An 18574-nucleotide genomic window follows, 5' to 3' on the forward strand; every position below is an offset into this window, starting at 1 on the left:
AATAAAAAAATAATTCACTCTTTTATCCCTCCACTATCCTTTTCAATCAAAATTAACAGACCAACACGTTCACTTCCCAAATTCCATATTCAACTATACTAATATATTACCCAAATAACTGAATACCATATCCACTACTCAAATTACTTCATATTTATACTATACTAATTTTCAACACTAATCCTTTAAGGGTTGCGGAGTGGCGTGCTACTCGCCAGAATAGCGCTTCAACTCACATCAGGGGTAACAAGTGCTATATGAATGCAAATCTTTCTTCCCCTTTTATCCCTCTGCTATTCTTCTCACTCCAAGTAACTGACTAAAATCCACCAATGAAATTACTTCATATTTCACCATATTAATTTACCACTAATCCTGAATAGCGTGCTTCAACTAGCGCTACATAAATACAAACCTTTGTCCTCCTCTATCCTTCTGCTATCATTCCATGTCCAAATAACTGACTAACCTATCCACCACTAAAAATGTACTTGCATGTTTCACTATACTAATTCAACACTAATCCTCTGTGGGTCCCGGAGTAGCGTGCTACTCGCCGAAAAAGCGCTTCGACGACTCGTAAGGGGTAGTAAGCGCTTTATAAATGCAATCACAATACGATAAAATGTTTGGTCCAATCTGAATCTCTTTAGTTGACCAGGCACCTAACTTTAAAGATGGTGGTGTGGAATCATAACCACATGTACATTTGTTTTCAGTCCACCAGCTCCCAGAGGCATCCATGACGCCTCAAGTAACACTCCAGACCCTACTTTCTGGCCCGCGACAAAATGTGTGAGAGTATTTATGGTCTAAGAGAAAAAGATTTCTACACCAAAAAATCTTGAACAATTGATTCAGAAAAATGAGCATCACCACTCCCCTGTGAATACAAGCAATAGTACATAAAGAAGGTGTGCACATGCTCAATGTGCTACACAAAAAATATCAGATACTGGGACTCCTCAGGCCAGAGAGTATGGAGACACTTTCTCTATTGTGGTTCCTTTTTGCAAGGCATTGCAGAGAGCCATAAAAAGAACAATACAGGGAGTATTAGTATTAGAAATGCCTTCCCTTTGTTCCTAATTACAATCTCCACAAGCAATTGATAATCCTTGTGGAAATCCTTTATCCAATCTTTATAAAAATAAAGAACTTTTCAAGTCGATCCAATCTGACCTCTTCATCTTAGGAAGGATGTGGAGGAAAAAAGAATGCAAGTAATTTAACAATCGGAGACATGGAAAGGTGACACTACCACTACTCAAATAAAATGAGGATGCCTAAAGTTTGCAAAGTTACCAGCTGCCATACTGAGAATCCAGAACTGTATTTCAAAAGCCAAAAACTTTGGTGCAAACAATGATGCCATTATCCAGTAAACAGGTGATAATCAAAGTGAGATTTCACAAGGCATCACAAAATGAGTAAGACGAAACTTATGATTCCATCATTTTGATAACATTATCACTGAGCACAATTTAAACAGCTGATTTGATAAACACAGAATCAAATTCTTTTTTTAAAATCGGTTTATTGCTTTTATGCTTCATACATGTAAATAGCCAAACAACGTTTGCAATGAATGGCGATTATCAACATTCAGATTCCAATTGCAATCATCCCACTCTTATTCAATTTCGGTACACCACATCTTGCATTAGGCAACTGGATGAGCAGTTCCTACAGATCTTTCCACAATAGGTAACAAATAGTTTCTTACCTGTCGGTGTAGTTTTGCAGCTTGAAGAACTTTCTGGATTCTCTATGCTGTGCATTATTCCGTGGTCTAGTGGTTGGGTCCAAAATCGTAGTCTTTTTTTTTTTTTTCTTTCATAGCCCAGGTGGGCGTCTACGTCCCACCTTTTGGTGTCCTTCCTGTGACGTCAGCACGCTTCCTGCGGAAGCTCCCACCCTAGGGCGCCAAATTTGGATTCTTTTTTCTCGTTTTGTGTTCTGTTTCCGAATCTATGGCAATGATCAAGTAAGTGATTCACCGCTTTGACCTCCAAGGTGTATGTTTCAGTCACGTCTTTGTTTTTACCACCTTTCTCCCCAGCCTCATCTTTCTGGCGGAGGTGGGTGGGTTCGCTAGTAAATCCAGAAAAATCGTCAAGCTGCAAAACTACACCGACAGGTAGGAAACTATTCGTTTTGCAGCGTGAATCTTTCTGGATTCACTATGCTGTGCATAGACTTTGTAGCGGTTTGTTATATTTGTGGCGGCTGGGTGGAAGATGAGCGTTGGGTGTTGAATATGTGCTGAAGCGCTTTCTGTCCCACTTGTGCTTCCTTGTTCATTTGTATGTCCACACAGTAGTGCTTCGTGAACGTGTGAACAGAAGCCCATGTTGGCGCCAGGCATATGTCCTGAATGGGTGTGTTAGCCAGGAAATATATCGTGGCTCCTTTCTTCCTGGTAGAGTGGACTTGTGTCCTCTCTGCCAGCTCCTGTCCTGCTCGCTTGTGGCACAACTGTATTGTTTGTGCGATCCACCATGCAATGGTTCCTTTTGTTACTGGCTTCCCCATGAAACTTTGCGAAGGACACAAAAAACTGCTTTGTTTTCCTGTGTCCCTTAGTTCTCTCTATGTAGTGCATGACTGCCCTTCTGGAGTCCAGAGTGTGCAGTGCTCTTTCTGCGCTTGTGGCTGGTTTCTGGAAGAAACTTGGTATTTATGTCTGATTGATGTGGAACCTTGACACCACCTTCGGCATAAAGTGTGGGTCAGTTCTCATCACCACCCTATCATTATGTATCTGGATGTAGGGTTCTTGCAGCGTTAGCGCCTGTAGTTCACTTACCCTGCGCAGCGAGGTGATTGCCACTAAGAATGCTGTTTTCATCGTTCGCATTTGTAGTGAGGCCTTATGAAGTGGTTCAAAAGGCTCCTTCTGAGTTCTGTCAGGACTAAATTAAGGTTCCATGCCGGTGGTTGCACCCTCTTTGGTGGTGCGATCTTTTTTGCTCCTTCCAGGAATCGCTTTACTATCTGTGATGTGAAGAAGCTCTTGCCTGTTTCTCCTCTTGTGTAAGCGACTATGGCCGCCAGGAGTACCCTTAGTGAGGATGAGCTCAAGTTTTCCTCGAGCAGGTGCGTGAGGTACTTAAGCACTGTTGAGTCCTTCTGCATCTTCTTGTGCAGCTTTTCCTTTCTACACCATAGTTTGAACCTCTTCCACTTTGCCACATATCACTTCTGTGTGCTGGGTCTTCTTGCTTCACGTAGTACCCTCAGGGTGCTCTCTGGTAATTTCAGATGAGCAAACTCTATGTCCTCAGGAGCCATGCTACTAATCTGAGGCGCTCTGGGTGCAGCACCTCCCAGTCTTGTATGGAGAGTAGGTCTTTCAGTCTCCCGAATCTGTGGGGTGCACTTTGTGTCATCTCCATTATCTGTGAGTACCAGGTCTGCCTGGCCCACTGCGGTGCGACCAGTATCAGAGTCATGCTGCTGGTTCTGCACTTGTTGAGTACTTTCTGTATCAGAGGGATCGGCGGAAAAGCGTAAGCAAATGTCTTCGACCAGCTTATCCATAGGGCATTTCCCCAGGGACCCTTCCCCTGGTTGCCTGGATGCGAAGTTTTGGCATTTTGCATTCAGGCGTGTTGCAAACAGGTCTATTGATGTGTTCCCCACTTGCCGAACAGCCTCTGTTTCCTGTGCATTGAGCTCCCACTCGTGGGATGCTGATGTCTGTCTGCTGAGCCAGTCTGCTTCTACATTGTCCTTCCCTGGTAGGTGTATGGCTAGCAGGTCTATCTTGAGCGGGATGGCCCATCTCCACATTTCTTGCACTAATTTTGAAAGCAGGGCTGATTGTGTCCCTCCCTGCTTGTTTATGTAGAACATCGCTGTTGTGTTGTCTGTCTGGATCAACACTTTCTGGTTGTACAATTTCGTCTGGAAGGCCTTTATTGCGAGGAAGACTGTCTTTAATTCCAGGTAGTTAATGTGTTTTACCGCATCTGCTGGTGTCCAAAGACCCCTCACTGAGTTTTTCCATGTGAGAGCCCCATCCCTTCTGGGATGCATCTGTGGTGATGGTCACCGTTGGCGTTGGTGGTGTCAGAGGCTTCCCCCTTCTCATGTTCCACCATGCTATCTCTTCTTGCACTGAGTGTAACAACCACTACATCTCCCAACGACCTGTAGCTTGTGACCATTCTTCCTACAGCCATTCTTGGAAAAGTCATGTACAGGCGTACATTTGGCACTAGATGTATGCATGACGCCATAATGCCCATGATTTTGCTCGCCGTCCTCACTGTCAGAGCTCGCCCCTTCTGGTAGAGCTGTGTCTCCTTCAGTAGCGCTAGCATTCTCTTCTCGCTGGGGAACACCTTGTTCTGTACGTGCTCCCAGGAAGATTTTTACTTGATCCGGTTTCATTGAGGATTTCCCCAAGTGGATGGAGAATCCCAGGCCCATCAGTGTGCCTGTCACTCTTTGTGCGTGCAGCTTGCACGTCCTCTATGAACTTGCTTTTACTAGCCAGTCGTCTAGGTAAGGGTATACGTGTATCCCCTCCCTTCTTAGGTGTGCTGCGACTGCTGCGAGGCACTTTGTGAAGACCCTTGGCACCGATTTTAGTCCGAACGCCTGGGTTGTGAACTGGTAGTGGTCCTTGTTGATGATAAATCTGAGTAGATGCTTGTGCCCCCTGTTCATTGGGATGTGCAGGTAGGCATCCTTGAGGTCTATGGTGACCATGAAGTCTCCGCCTTGTAATTGAGGGAGTACCTCTTGTAGGGACGTCATCTTGAATTTTTGCGTTCTTATGTACTTGTTTAAGAACCTTAGGTCCAGGATGGGTCTCATTGTCTCGTCTACATTTGGTACCAGGAAGTAGGTGGAGTACACTCCCCTGTTCCTTTCCTTGTAAGGTACTGGTTCGATGGCCTGTTTTTGCAGGAGTTCTTTTACTTCCTTTTGAAGTAGTTCTAGCTCTTTCCTTGCTAGCGCCCTTCTTTTCGGCTTTCTGTTTGGTGGTCTCCTTTCCAACTCTATGCAGTACCCGAACTGTATGATGTGGAGTACTCACTTGTCTGTGGTTATTTTCTTCCACTCCTTGGAGAAAAGGTTTATTCTTCCTCCCACCAGTGTTACATGATCGCAGGTGTTTCGTTTGTGTACCCCCTTGTTGTATCCGTGCTCCACCCTGGGAGCTTTTGCATGGGTGGGCACTTGTCGTGTGACAAAGTCACTTAGAAGCGGGTTGTTGACCCCCTCTTCTATTTTGTCCACGTCCATTCCCTCTCCCGCGAAAGGACTGGCCCCTTTGTTTGTACTGCCAGGGTTGTTTTTGTTGCCCCTGCTGTGTCTGGGTGTCGGACTGGTGGGACAGCTGGAACGCCTGGTGCTATGTTCCTGGCTGTTTTCCTCCCCTCCCGTTAGGTCTTTGTTCCTCTGAATTGCAAGGCCCCCATGGATCTTGCAGTCTCGTTATCTTTCTTCAGTTAGGTGAGCTTCTCATCCACTGGAGCACCGAACAGTGTCTCTCCGTTGAACGGGGTGTTCAGGATGCTGTGTTGCACTTCCGGCTTGAATCCTGAAATCCTGAGCCAGGCTTGCCTTCTTTCCGTGATGCCCATCATCATGAGTCTGCTGGCCGTGTCAGCCCCGTCCAAAGCAGCCTTGAGGCAAGAATTTGCCAAATTCTTCCCTTCTTCCACAAGATGTGTAGCCCTTTGCTGGTGTTCTTCAGGGAGGTGTTTTAGTAACTGGCCCAGTTCGTCTAAGATCTGGTACTGGTGTCTGTTGAGCAGTGCGTTGGAATTTGCCATGCGCCAGTGCATTGCGGCATTCCGTTTGACCTTTCTCCCAGTCAGGTCAAACCTTCTGCTTTCTATGTCTGGGGGTAGCCCTGAGGTTGTTGGCACGTTAGCTTCTCCTTGCCGTAGCTGTAATGATGGAGTCCGCCGTGACTGATCCCTGAATGTAGGGCGGTTCCTTGGAGGAATGTTTGTACTTCTTCTCCGTCCTGGGTGTGATGGCTTTGCAAGTTGCAGGCTCCTTGAAAGCCTCCCTCCCCTGTGCCTTGACGCTGTCGCGCATCGGCAGGTACTGGCTTCTAGTTTGTGTTGTGAGCAGTGTTTCTAGGAGGAAATCTGCCTTCTGCTTTTACTCGTTGAGTTTTACCCCGAAGGCTGCAGCTGCGTTCCTGATGACTGTGTTGTACACCCCAATGTCATCAGGCGGCGAGGGCCTCGAAGGGTACGTGTCCACGTTATCCTCCGGACTCTCGGTGTCGAGGTCTTGCCACTCTATGTCCTGTGTCTCCGAGGATGCCGAGCCCAGGATTGTCCTCTGGTCGTAATCCTCCTCCTCCTCGTAGTAGGAGGCTTCTTCTTCTGGATCTTCCAGCACCTCCGGGCTTCCCGACTGTCCTACGTCGTAGTTCTCTTCTTCGGTTATCTCGACAACCTGTGGTCTTGGTTTCGTCGGGATTAAGAAGTCCTTCATCCTGGTGTCAAATTCTTTGTTGCGCTGCAGGATGTTATCCATTTCGGCCTCGAGCCGTCTCTTTATTTTCCATTTCGGCGGCACGTTTGTTGTCGAATGGATCGGCCACTCTCTTCGGCAGATTGGTCGGCGTCGAGTCGACTTTCGGCGCAGAGCTGGCTTTCGGCGCCGAGCTGGCTTTCGGGTCCTTCTCTTTCGGCGTCGAACGTTCCTTCTCGGGGATGTTTTGACGACTTTTGCTCTTCTCCAGCTTTCGGCGCCTCTCTGAGGATCCGCTGGGCCTGTTTGTAGCCGCGGACGCCGAAGATTTTGGCGTTGTCCCTTTTGAGGACTTGCCCTTGTTTTTTCGAGAGGCTGGGCCAGACTGTCGAGTGTCTTTCGGGCCTTTAGGGGCCATCGAGTCTCCTACCTTTTTAGGAGTCTTCTTATCGGTCTCTACGACCGCGTAGTCGCGTCTTCTCCGGCGACGTTGTCCTCTTAGTCTGTTGAGAGCCCCAGGTCTCGAAGGGATGGTGGCTGGCCCTTGCCCTGCATGCTGGCATTGGCCAGCCTCGGTCTCGCACTTACTGGAAGAGTCTTCGGTGTGAAGGCGGAGCAGGCGTTGCAGTCCTTGCTCTCGTAGGAGACCGGTAGGCAGAGATTCCAAATCGGGTGCTGGTCTTTCTGCCGTACTTGTGGTGGCAGTTACGGCAGAATTTGAATGGTGTGTTGTCCATCTCCTGTGTTCAGGGGGGCCCCCTGGGCGCGCACTCTCAGATGGACGTCGAAGTTCTGGAAGTTCTCCTGTTCTTTTGTCGTCCTCTTAGATGGTGTAGTCTTTTGTCGTCTTTTCCAATCTTTTTTCGTTAAAAAAAAGGCTTTTGGTGTCTTCTTTCTCCAAAAATGTTTGGAGCCCTCTCGGGAACGATCCAGACCCAACCGCGGAAAAAAGAATCTGAAGATGGCGCCCAAGGGTGGGAGCTTCCGCAGGAAGCGTGCCGACTTCACAGGAAGGACACCAAAAGGTGGGACTTCGACGCCCACCTGGGCTACGGAAAAAAAAGAAAAAAAAGACTACGATTCCGGACCCAACCACTAGACCGCGGAATAATGCACAGCATAGTGTTTCCAGAAAGATTCACGCTGCAAAACTATAGTCACATTAACAAGTCTTTCACGAAGAACAACTTAACTCCACAATTATTGGTGTGTTTTCTTTACATTAGATACTGTACACTGGTATACAGGCTTGAGGTTTAGAGGATCTGCGTCCATGGTGTTCGTGCTAGGGCCTTTGATGTGATGAATTTGGTTCAGGGTTTTCAAAGGCCCCTAGGATGCCTCCCCAGGTATCAGTGCTAGGGCACTTCTACAGTTTCTATTTTCTTCTTGCTTTAACGCTATATTTTCGCTCTGTACCCAGTGGCATACATCTCTCTTCCATCTCACAATGTGGCGCCTTGGTCCCCTTCCGGTGCATAGCTATACACCTGTTCAGTAGTGTTATTGCTGTGTCAGAAATCTGCAGATTGCTCTCCCTTTTCCTGTGTGGGTGTACGCCTCAGTAAACAAATCTCTGGGTTGCAGAAAACTGCCCTCGCCAGTTGCCGGTGCCTTTTTTAAGGGTTTCATTGCCTCATTCCATAATTTGGCTACTGCCTCGTATCCCCAAACCATGTGCATAAAGTCAGCTTCTGCAAGGCTACACCTCTGGCAGTTGTGTATAGTTCTGGTGGCTACTCGTGTGATTCTTTTGGGGTTAAATATGTTGTATGCAGAAAATTTAACTGTATATTGGAGCCTCACATTCCTTTGATGTCTTCCTCACACTTTCCAACGCCCTCCCCAATTGCTTATCTGCGAGTTATTTTAGGACACTCGCTTTCCACTTGACTCGCGGGGTGCATGTGTTTTGTAAACCTGTGTTGCAGTGTCTTATAAAACCAAACACAGAATCAATTATAAGGATGCTAGATATCCCTTTACTGACCCAGACCAGGGATTTGACCTGCATGCTGCTTGCTACACCCACATCCACTGCCTCGAAAGGACTGGGGTGCAAATTGCACTGGCTAGGAAGGCTATCTCTTTCTGTGCGCCAGCCCTATGGAATAACCTCTAAACGTTCTGGATTGATGCAGATACTGGTTTGCAGGGATAAACAGTCTGAAAGAGCGCTCCACACAGCTCTTATGGACTTAAAGAGCTCCAACACAGTCAACTTTCTCACTGAGAAGGCAGGACCCATCAATGGGTATATCTACAAGGGTAGCCTGTACATTGCCAGAGAATTCTCTGGAATGCATCCACGTGTGTCAACACTAATACCTTCTGCTCTTCCCAGGCAATCAATAGTACTCAGACCTGTGCAGATAACATGTTTGGCTGCATGCTATCCATCATGAATCACCGGAGGAGCCGCTGTAAAGGAGTTAGGACCCTCCTTCTGGTCAACAGGCGCCAGTCTGAAGTCTGGCCACCTTCGTACTCAAAGTCTAGTAAGAACAAGGCTTTGTCCAAGTAGACAAAGAATCAATGAGATAATTTTCAAAGGGAAGCAATGGTTCAGAAGAAGTAGGCCTGGGTGTAAGATCTCTGTAAGGACATATGGTTTGGTCTCAACTGAGAGTAGCAGTAATTCTAGTGCCTCAGCTGCACTCAGGACCACTGCAAATGAGGCACTCTTTTCCGTTGGTGGCCCAGTGGCTCAAGCTCGGTCTCAGGTGAGGTGTCACTCCCACTGGCATTCTGTAAATCATTGTACAATGCGTCATTAGCACAGTGAAAGAGGAGCAAGCCATCCTCATCACCATCTTAAGGTATTGCTTGCTCTGGCATAGGATCATCAGAGTCCAACTCACAGAGATAATAGAGTCTCTGATGACAGGTGTGATGTGGCAGAGGCACTGGGCTATAGCCAGTATGCTGAGATGTGTTTTTGTAATATCATAGCACATTTGTTGAGTACAAGACAAGGTTAGGTCGAGGTCCAGCATTAGCACAGGGTCGTCTTCTGGCACTATTAACACTGGCATAGCAGGTGGCAGGGGCTTATGGGTCAGAGTAGAAGTCTACACCAGAGTCAGCATAGGCCTAGTAACTGGCCACAGGGTGGCAGACTGCGCCAGGGTTGGTTCAGTTGACCATAACCGGAATGTAGACCCTAGCAGGTCTGTGGCACTCAAAGGAACACCAGAGGGGACTGGATATGCACTGCAAATTTGCAGTAGGAGCTCCCTGAAGGCCTTGCTCTGGTGATTTTTCGACGACAGTCCGGGAAATTTGGAGCAGGTTGGAAGCAGCTGAGGAATTTGTTCAGTGGCCAGAGACCTTGAAGAGGTAAACCATCGAGATACTTGTGCGCCTCCTCTTTAGAGTCTGTGCAGTCGCAAAAACAACCTCAGACCAGGTCTGCAACTTGGATCAGGACTTCCATGATGCCAGGACACAACTTCCTGTGTTCAGCAACATACAGCTTTGCCTCCCGGTCCTGGATCAGAGCACACATATGCAACGTAATTCGTACCCTGAGACGAGACCATGACCAGCATCTGCTTCTTATAGTCCTAGCATGGCTTGAAACCTGGTGTTTTCGTTGGGCACAATGTTCCCAAGAACACTAGTGAAATCAATTAGAAGTTGTGTGAAAAAACGATAAAGTAGGAGGGACGCTCCTGATCCACGCTGTGGGTCTTTGTTCTGTCAATTACGTGGCGTTGTGGAATCAGTGGAGAATGCATGACACCAAGTAGTGGAGTACAGGAGCACTGTTTGGAGAAACGAATAGTTTCTTACCTGTCGGTGTAGTTTTGCAGCTTGATGATCTTTCTGGATTCACTATGCTGTGCATATTCCGCGGTCTTGTGGTTGGGTCCGGATTCGTAGTCTTTTCTTTGTTTGTTTGTTTTTTTTGGTCGCCCAGGTGGGCGTCGGCGTCACCCCTTCCTGGGTGTATTTCCGGTGACGTCGGCATGCTTCCTGCGGAAGCTCCCACCCTTGGGCGCCATCTTCGGGTTCTTTTTTTTCCGTGTTTCTTTCGTCTCCGAAGTGATGGCAATGTTCTATGTAGGTGAAACTTATTTTAACCGCTTTGTATACAAAGTCATTTCTGTTTTTTTTTTTGGTTTTTTTGACCACCTCTTTCTCTCCAGCCTCATCTTTCTGGCAGAGGTGGGTGGGTTCGCTAGTGAATCCAGAAAGATCATCAAGCTGCAAAACTACACCGACAGGTAAGAAACTATTCGTTTTGCAGCGTGAATCTTTCTGGATTCACTATGCTGTGCATAGATTTTGTAGCGGTTTCTCATTTCTGTGGCGGCTGGGTGGAAGATGAGCTTTGGTTCTTGAATATGTGCTGGAGCACCTTTTGTCCAACTTGTGCTTCTTTGTTCATTTGAACATCAACGCAGTAGTGCTTCGTGAATGTGTGCACTGAAGCCCATGTTGCCGCCAGGTATATGTCTTGTATGGGTGTATTAGCCAGGAAGGCTATTGTCGCACCCTTTTTCCTAGTGGAGTGGGCACGTGGTCCCTCTGCTAGTTCTTGCCCTGCCCGCTTGTGGCAGAGTTGGATTGTTTGCGCGATCCATCGTGCAATAGTGTTCTTTGTTACAGCCTTACCCATGAAACTGTTGGCGAATGACGCGAAGAACTGCTTTGCCTTCCTGTGTCCTTTTGTTCTCTCGATATAGTGCATGACCGCCCTTCTGGCGTCTAGGGTGTGAAGGGCTCGCTCTGCGCTATTAGTTGGTTTTTGGAAAAAACTCGGAATCTGTATGGACTGGTTCATATGGAATCTGGACACCACCTTAGACGAAGTGTGGGTCAGTCCTCATCACAACCCTGTCATTGTGTATTTGTATGTATGGTTCCTGCAGAGTTAGCGCCTGAAGCTCGCTCACTCGTCGTAGGGACGTTATTGCAACCAAGAAAGCGGTCTTCATGGTCAGCATCTCTAGTGAGGCCTTGTGGAGCGGTTCAAAGGGCTCCTTCATGAGTTCCGTCAGGACTATGCTCAAGTTCCATGCCGGTGGTGGCACCCGCTTGGGTGGTGCGATCCTCTTCGCTCCTTCCAGGAATCTCTTCACAACCTGTGACGTGAAGAAGCTCCTGCTCATCTCACCCCTTGTATAGGCGACTATCGCTGCCAAGTGGACTCTTAAGGAGGACGAGCTGAGTTTTTTCTCCGGTAAGTGCATGAGGTATTTTAGCACTGTGGAGTCCTTCTTCATTTTATTGTGAAGTCTTTCCTTCCTGCACCATATTGTGAACCTCTTCCACTTTGCCCCGTAGCACTTCCGTGTGCTGGGCCTTCGTGCCTCCCGAAGGACCCTGAGGGTGCTCTCAGGCAGTCTCAAGTGTGCGAATTCTATGTCCTCAGGAGCCACGCCACTAGGCTCAGGCTCTCTGGCTCTGGGTGCAGTACCTCTCCGTTGTGCATGGAGAGCAGGTCTTTTCTCCTGCCGAATCTGTGGGGTGCACTCTGTGCCATCTCCATGATCTGCGAGTACCATGTCTGTCTGGCCCACTGTGGTGCGACCAGTATCAGGGTCATGTTGCTCGCTCTGCACTTGCTCAGTACTCTGTATCAGTGGTATCGGGGGAAAAGCGTACGCAAATGTCCCGCACCAATCTATCCATAGGGCATTCCAAGGGACCCTTCTTCGGGTTGTCTGGATGCGAAGCTTTGGCATTTGGCATTCTGGCGTGTTGCAAACAGGTCCACTGATGGCGTTCCCCACTTGTTGAACAACCACTTCGTCTCCTGGGCATTGAGCTCCCACTCGTGGGATGTCGATGTCTGTCTGCTCAGCCAGTCTGCCTGAATGTTCTCCTTCCCTGGTAGGTGTATGGCCAGTAGGTCTATCCTGAGGGGGATGGCCCATCTCCATATCTCCTGCGCCAGTGTCGAAAGCATTGTTGACTGTGTTCCACCCTGCTTGTTGATGTAGAACATCGCTGTGGTGTTATCTGTCTGCAGCAACACCCTATGCTTGTACAGTCTTGTCTGGAAGGCTTTCAATGCAAGGAAGATTGTTTTCAATTCTAGAAAATTGATGTGCTTTGACGCTTTCACTGGTGTCCACAGACCCCTGACTTTGAGCTCTTCCATGTGAGCGCCCCATCCCATCAGGGATGCGTCTGTGGTGATGGTCACTGTTGGTGTTGGGGGTGTAAGAGGCTTTCCCTTTGCTATGTTCTCCATGGTCCACCATGTCATTTCCTTCTGCACTGCGTGCGTCACAACCACTAGATCCTCCCAACTCCCTGAAGCTTGTGACCATTGTTCCTGGAGCCATTCTTGGATGGGTCTCATGTGAAGTCGTACGTTTGGTACCAGGTGGATGCATGATGCCATCATCCCCAAGATCTTGCTCGCAGTCCTCACTGTCCGAGCTTGTCCCTTCCGGTAGAGGCAAGCTTCCCTCACCTGCTCTCTTGTTGCTGGGGAACACTCTGCCCTGCAAGGTGTTGATCTGTGCCCCCAAGAAGATCTTCACTTGTTCCAGCTCCATTGATGATTTTTTCCAATGGATGGAGAACCCTAGGTTTATCAGCGTTCTCGTCACTGTACGTGCGTCTTTCTTGCATTTCTGGTACGAGTTTGCTTTCACTAGCCAGTCGTCCAGGTAAGGATATACGTGTATTCCCTTCCTTCGTAGGTGCGCTGCGACTGCCGCGAGGCACTTTGTGAAGACCCTCGGTGCTGATTTTAGACTGAAGGCTAGTGTTGTGAATTGGTAGTGGCTGTCTCCGACCGTGAACCTGAGCATATGTTTGTGCGTTACGTTCATTGGTATGTGCAGGTAGGCGTCCTTGAGGTCTATCGTGACCATGAAGTCCCCAATCTGCAATTGCGGTAGCACCTCCTGCAGGGAGGTTATCTTGAATTTTTGTGTTCTTATGAATGTGTTCAGGAACCTGAGGTCCAGAATGGGTCTCATTGTCTCGTTGACCTTTGGCACGAGGAAATACGTTGAGTATATTCCCTTGTTTCTTTCTTTGAAGGGAACCCGTTCTATGGCCTCCTTTTGAAGGAGCTCTCTCGCTTCTTCCTGAAGCCGCTGTAGCTGTTAGTTTGTTAGTGGCTTTCGCTTTGGTCTCCTGCTTGTTGGTCTCCCTTCCAATTCTAAGCAGTACCCGTATTGGATGATGTTTAGAATCCATTTGTCTGATGTGATCTCTCTCCATTCCTGGAGGTAGAGTCTTAATCTTCCACCCACTGGTATTACGTGGTGGTAGTTGTCCATTGTGTCCTGACCCCTTTGTACTTGCTGCCCCCCGGGATCCTTTCTGTGGGCGGGCGCACGGGTGTCTCTGAAGTCATTTAGAGGCGGGTTGCTGGCCCCCTCTTTTATGCTGTCCACGTCCATTTCCTCTCCCTCGAAAGGACTGGCCCCTTGACTGGTACTGCCAGGACTGCTTCTGTTGACTCTGTTGCGCCTGCGAGTCAGCCTGGTGCGTCTGTTGGAAAGCCTGGTGTGAAGTACCTGGCTGGTTTCCACCTCTTCCGCCGGGCCTCCGTGACTGGGTGCCCCTTTTGTTGCCTCTGAACTGCAAGGCTCCCATGGATCGTGCAGTTTCATTGTCTTTCTTTAGTTGACTGAGTTTGTCGTCAACTGTTGTCCCGAACAGCGTCTCGCCGTTGAACGGAGTGTTCAAGATGCTGTGTTGCACTTCAGGCTTAAAGCCCGAGATTCTGAGCCATGCGTGTCTTCTTTCCGTGACACACATCATCATGAGCCTGCTGGAGGTGTCTGCACCATCCAGGGCCGTCTTGAGGCAACAATTTGCCGCATTCTTCCCGTCTTCCACCAGTTTCTCGGCCTTCTGCCTGGCCTCCTGGGGTAGGTCTTTCACCAGTTTTCCTAGCTCCTCCATGATCTGGTACATGTGCCTGTTTATGAGGGCATTGGAATTAGCCATGCGCCATTGGGTCGCGGCATTCCGTTCAATCCTTCTGCCCACTAAGTCCATCCTTTTGCTCTCCTTATCAGGAGGAGGTCCAGAAGTGGTGGCCATGTTTCCTTGCTGTGGCTGTGATGATGGAGTCAGCTGAGACCACGCCTCGAATGTAGGCTGGGTCCTTCGATGAATGTTTGCACTTTTTTTCGGTTCTGGGAGTGACTGCCTTGCATGTTGCGGGCTCCCTGAATGCTTCCATCCCCTGCGCCAAGACGCTGTCGAGCATAGGTAGATACTGGCTCCTTGTTTGCGTGGGGAGTAATGTCTCGAGGAGAAAGTCCGCTTTCTGCTTCTCCTCGTCGAGCTTGAGCTTGAAAGCTGTTGCCGCCGACCTGATCACTGAGTTGTAAGCTCCGATGTCGTCTGGCGGCGATGGCCTCGAGGGGTATGTGTTGACCGCCTCTTCTGGGCTTTCGGTGTCGACATCCAAGTTATCCTCCTCCTGCGGGTCAGAGGTGGCCGACTCGACGTCCAACCTGCTGTCCTCTTCCTCCTCATAGCTGTAAGCCTCGTAGGGATTCTCGTCCTCTTCCTGGTCGTCGACCATTTCGGTGCCAGGCTCATGTTCCTCGACCTGTTCCTCTTCCTCCTCGACCATTTCCTGCATGGGTGGCTTGGTCTTGTGGGGAATTGTGAAGGCTCTCATCTTGGCGTCGAAATCCTTTTTCCGCTGCAAGATGTTTTCCATTTCGGCTTCTAGTCGCCGTTTTTTCTTTTCCATCTCGGCCGCGTTGTCCGCGCCGGATTGTTCGGCCACTCTCTTTGGCGCCTGGCTCGGCTGCGAGAGCTTCGGCGTCGAGGCCTTGGACGTCGAACTGGGCTTCGGGTCCCTGTACGGCGTCGAAGCTTTAGGGTCTTTCTCCCTCGACGTCGATCGGTCCTTTTCGGGGACGATCTTCGGCGACTTCTGCTGCTCAGCAGCTCTTGGCGCCAGGGACTCCTTCTCAGAGGATCCGCTGGGCCTGTGGGTAGCCGCAGACGTGAGGTGTCTCTGCGTCGGCGCTTTCGGGGCCTTGCCCTTGTTTTTTCGAGACTCGGAGTCTCTCGTGCTCTTGGGGAACGACGAGTCTCCTACCTTATCAGATGTCTTCGTGTAATCGGTCTCTACGACCGTGTAGCTGTCGTCTTCGGCGGCAGCGTTGTCCTCTTCCTCCGAGGACATCCCCAGCTCGTACAGCGATGGCGTCGGGCCTTTTCCTTTGAGGATGGCGTGCGCTACCCTCTGGCTCTTCCTTACACGAAGGGTCTTCGGGGCGAAGACGGAGAAGGCGTTGCAGTCTTCGCTTCTGTGTTCTACCGGTAGGCAAAGGTTGAAAACCGGGTGCTGGTCTTTCTGCGCGAACTTGTGGTGGCAGTTAGGGCAGAACTTGAACGGCGTGTTGTCCATCATCGAGTGTTTAGGCCTCCCTGGCCGTGCGAACGTCGACGATCGTCGAAGTCCTCGATGAATTCTACTTCCTTTCGTCGCCGGGCAGTGTTCGGCGAAGTCTTTCGTAGTCTTCTTCCTTCGATATCTTCTCCAATTTCAATCTTTTCCTAGTACTTTCTCCAAAAATGTCTGGAGCCCAACGGGAACGATCCAGACCCGACCGCGGAAAAAAAGAATCTGAAGATGGCGCCCAAGGGTGGGAGCTCCCGCAGGAAGCATGCCGACGTCACCGGAAATACACCCAGGAAGGGGTGACGCCGACGCCCACCTGGGCGACGAAAAAAAAAAAAAAAAAGAAAGAAAAGACTACGAATCCGGACCCAACCACAAGACCGCGGAATATGCACAGCATAGTGAATCCAGAAAGATTCACGCTGCAAAACTATTTCTGGATCCAGTCTGGCAACTGGGGAATATTGTGAGGCAAGGAATCTACAGTTAGAAGTATTTTTCAGTATAATAAATGTGTAACTTAAGCTGGGCCCTCACACTCACCTATACATTTTGCCTATCATGGAGATCTCCTGCTTTGACTGACAGCAATATTGTAATATTGTTTTATTAATCTTAGATTGTTTTTAATGTTTTTCTTTTACTCTGTTAACTTTATGTGCAGTAGAAATACTGAAAAATAAAGGAAATTGACTGACTGCAAGTCACAATATGGTGCTTTGTCCTGTGTATATTACCATAATCTTTCAGAAACTGTATCAAACAGACTTGACAGCCAAACCGTTTAACAGAAAAAAACACTGGGTTTCATTCTTGATGCTGAAAGGGCAAAGGCAGAAAGGAAGCCAAGGGACAATAAGCAGCACACATGCACCACAGTAAGGCCTCACAGCTGACAAGGAAAGCAGAGGGATGTAATTATCAAACACAGTGTTATTACAGCATTAATTTAACAAAGACCTGGGTGGAGCAAGAGGAAGGAAAAGAATGCACAGGACTCTCACAGAACCATCATGGACACAGTCGTTGTGGCTTTCTTGAAAGGGATTTTTAGAGAAAGTTTTGAATTGTTCATGATTGATAATGTTTGTGGTGAAAAACACATTTTTACTTTGTTTTATAAGATGACCCTTTATTCTGTATAAATATTGTTTTTTCTGCATTTTGAATCATACTTGTTCTCATGGTTACACAGTTACTATATGTATACTATGCATTGATCGCATGCTATTTTTATTGTTGTGTTATGTTTTTCTAATATCTTCAATAAAATTCTTTTGAACTTAAAAAAAAAACACATTTTACATATCTGAAACATGGGCTCCTCCCCCTATCAAGCAGCTACCCATCACACCCCCTACCTGAAAGCGTTCCTGGATAGCCTCTTCCACCAAAGCACGTGCAGGCAGCCAGGAGTCATGATAGTAGTGTAACCGGTCCTGGAATTCAGATCCCACCAGCTCCATCGCCTTCCGGAACCCGGCCTAAGCAAAAGAGAGACAGACCAAAGCATGAACATGCGCTACCTGGATTCGAAATTCACTCATCTCAATGTGCACGTCAGACCAACCCCTCCACCAATATAAATTAAGAAGAATCCTTAAGTCAGTTTCAACAGCAGCTGAATAGAGACCTGAGATACTGGCTGAAGAGGCAGTCAAGACAAATTCACGAGCATTCAAACGGAGACATGTGTTCTGCCAGAAAAAACTGATGCGCTGCTTTAAAAGAGGTTTCTTGGCTGTTCTGGTTCGGCTGGTTGGGTTGGTGATAGAAAGTTCAGAGATTACTTCATGGGTTCAGTCGCCAGGTGCTATAAAGGGGATCTGGATTCTGGTTTCAGAGATACCTTCCTGGGTTCACTCTACAAATTTTACATCACAGCTCATGAAGTGATTTCAGAGGTAACTCAATAATTCTCAGTATGGTAGGAGTGTGCGGAGCCAGCAGCTTTCAGAGGTGGCACCAGGTGCACGGTCTCTGGGTGTCACAGTAGGTAGGGCTGATTAAGTGGGCCCAAGAGTTAACTCCCTGGGCTCTGTTTCTGACATTATGAGGAGAGCCATAAAGCTGGCTTGAGCTCCTCAGGCTCGGTCTCAACAGGTTATTGGTTGCATTATTGGACGAATGGAGAATGATCAAGAGGTACTCAAGAGTAAGAAGCAATGGCTACAATGTTGCTCTGCGGGGCTGTTCCTCTGCTTTGTTGTGGAGTCCAACTGTTTGGTTTGGCAAAGTGCAGTATGCAAGTGCTCTCACTAACTTGCTAGTTAGGGTGGAGACATAAGGAAACAAGCATTGGCAAAGCCAATCGGTGTAGCCTAAGCAAGAGTTATTGGCTTTGCCAATGTGTTTTAGCAATGTTGTACATAGCTGTTCAGCATGGCTAAAAGTTAGTGGTGTAGTGGAGAGTGCTTTGGAGTAGAGTGGCGCAGAATGGAGTGGAGTAGATTGGCAAAGAGGACTAGACTGGCAAAGAGAAGAGTAGACTGGCAAAGAGTGTTGTGGAGTAGAGCCCAGTGTGAAGCAGAGACGTAGAGTGGAGTAGCATAGAGCAGAGTGTCCTAGATATAAGTGGCATAGAGCGGAGAGGTGTATAGTAGCATAAAATGTTGTAGAGTGAAGGGGCATACAGTGGAGGGGAGTAGATTGGAGTAAATTGTTGTGGAGTGGCGGGAGACAGAGTGGAGTGGTGTTGCATGGTGTGTTAGCACACAGCCATTACAGACAACATTTTCAATTGAAATTACCATTACATTTACACACAGTTTTACTGAT

General features: G+C 48.3%; 1 protein-coding gene and 1 pseudogene across 1 annotated transcript in view; both read right to left on the reverse strand.

Annotated features, from left to right (window-relative positions):
* MYG1 (MYG1 exonuclease) overlaps nucleotides 1-18574 on the reverse strand; it is a 158012-nt gene that overhangs the window by 13981 nt on the left and 125457 nt on the right. The window contains exon 5 of the mRNA XM_086965434.1: nucleotides 17158-17280. Coding sequence (XP_086821560.1) covers nucleotides 17158-17280 — 123 coding nt within the window. The remainder of the gene's footprint in view (nucleotides 1-17157; nucleotides 17281-18574) is intronic.
* On the reverse strand, nucleotides 9109-13394 carry LOC147749036 (uncharacterized; annotated as a pseudogene).

Source organism: Lissotriton vulgaris, chromosome 1_1 (assembly GCF_964263255.1).
Source record: "Lissotriton vulgaris chromosome 1_1, aLisVul1.2, whole genome shotgun sequence".
In the NCBI taxonomy this organism is placed as follows: Eukaryota; Metazoa; Chordata; class Amphibia; order Caudata; family Salamandridae; genus Lissotriton; species Lissotriton vulgaris.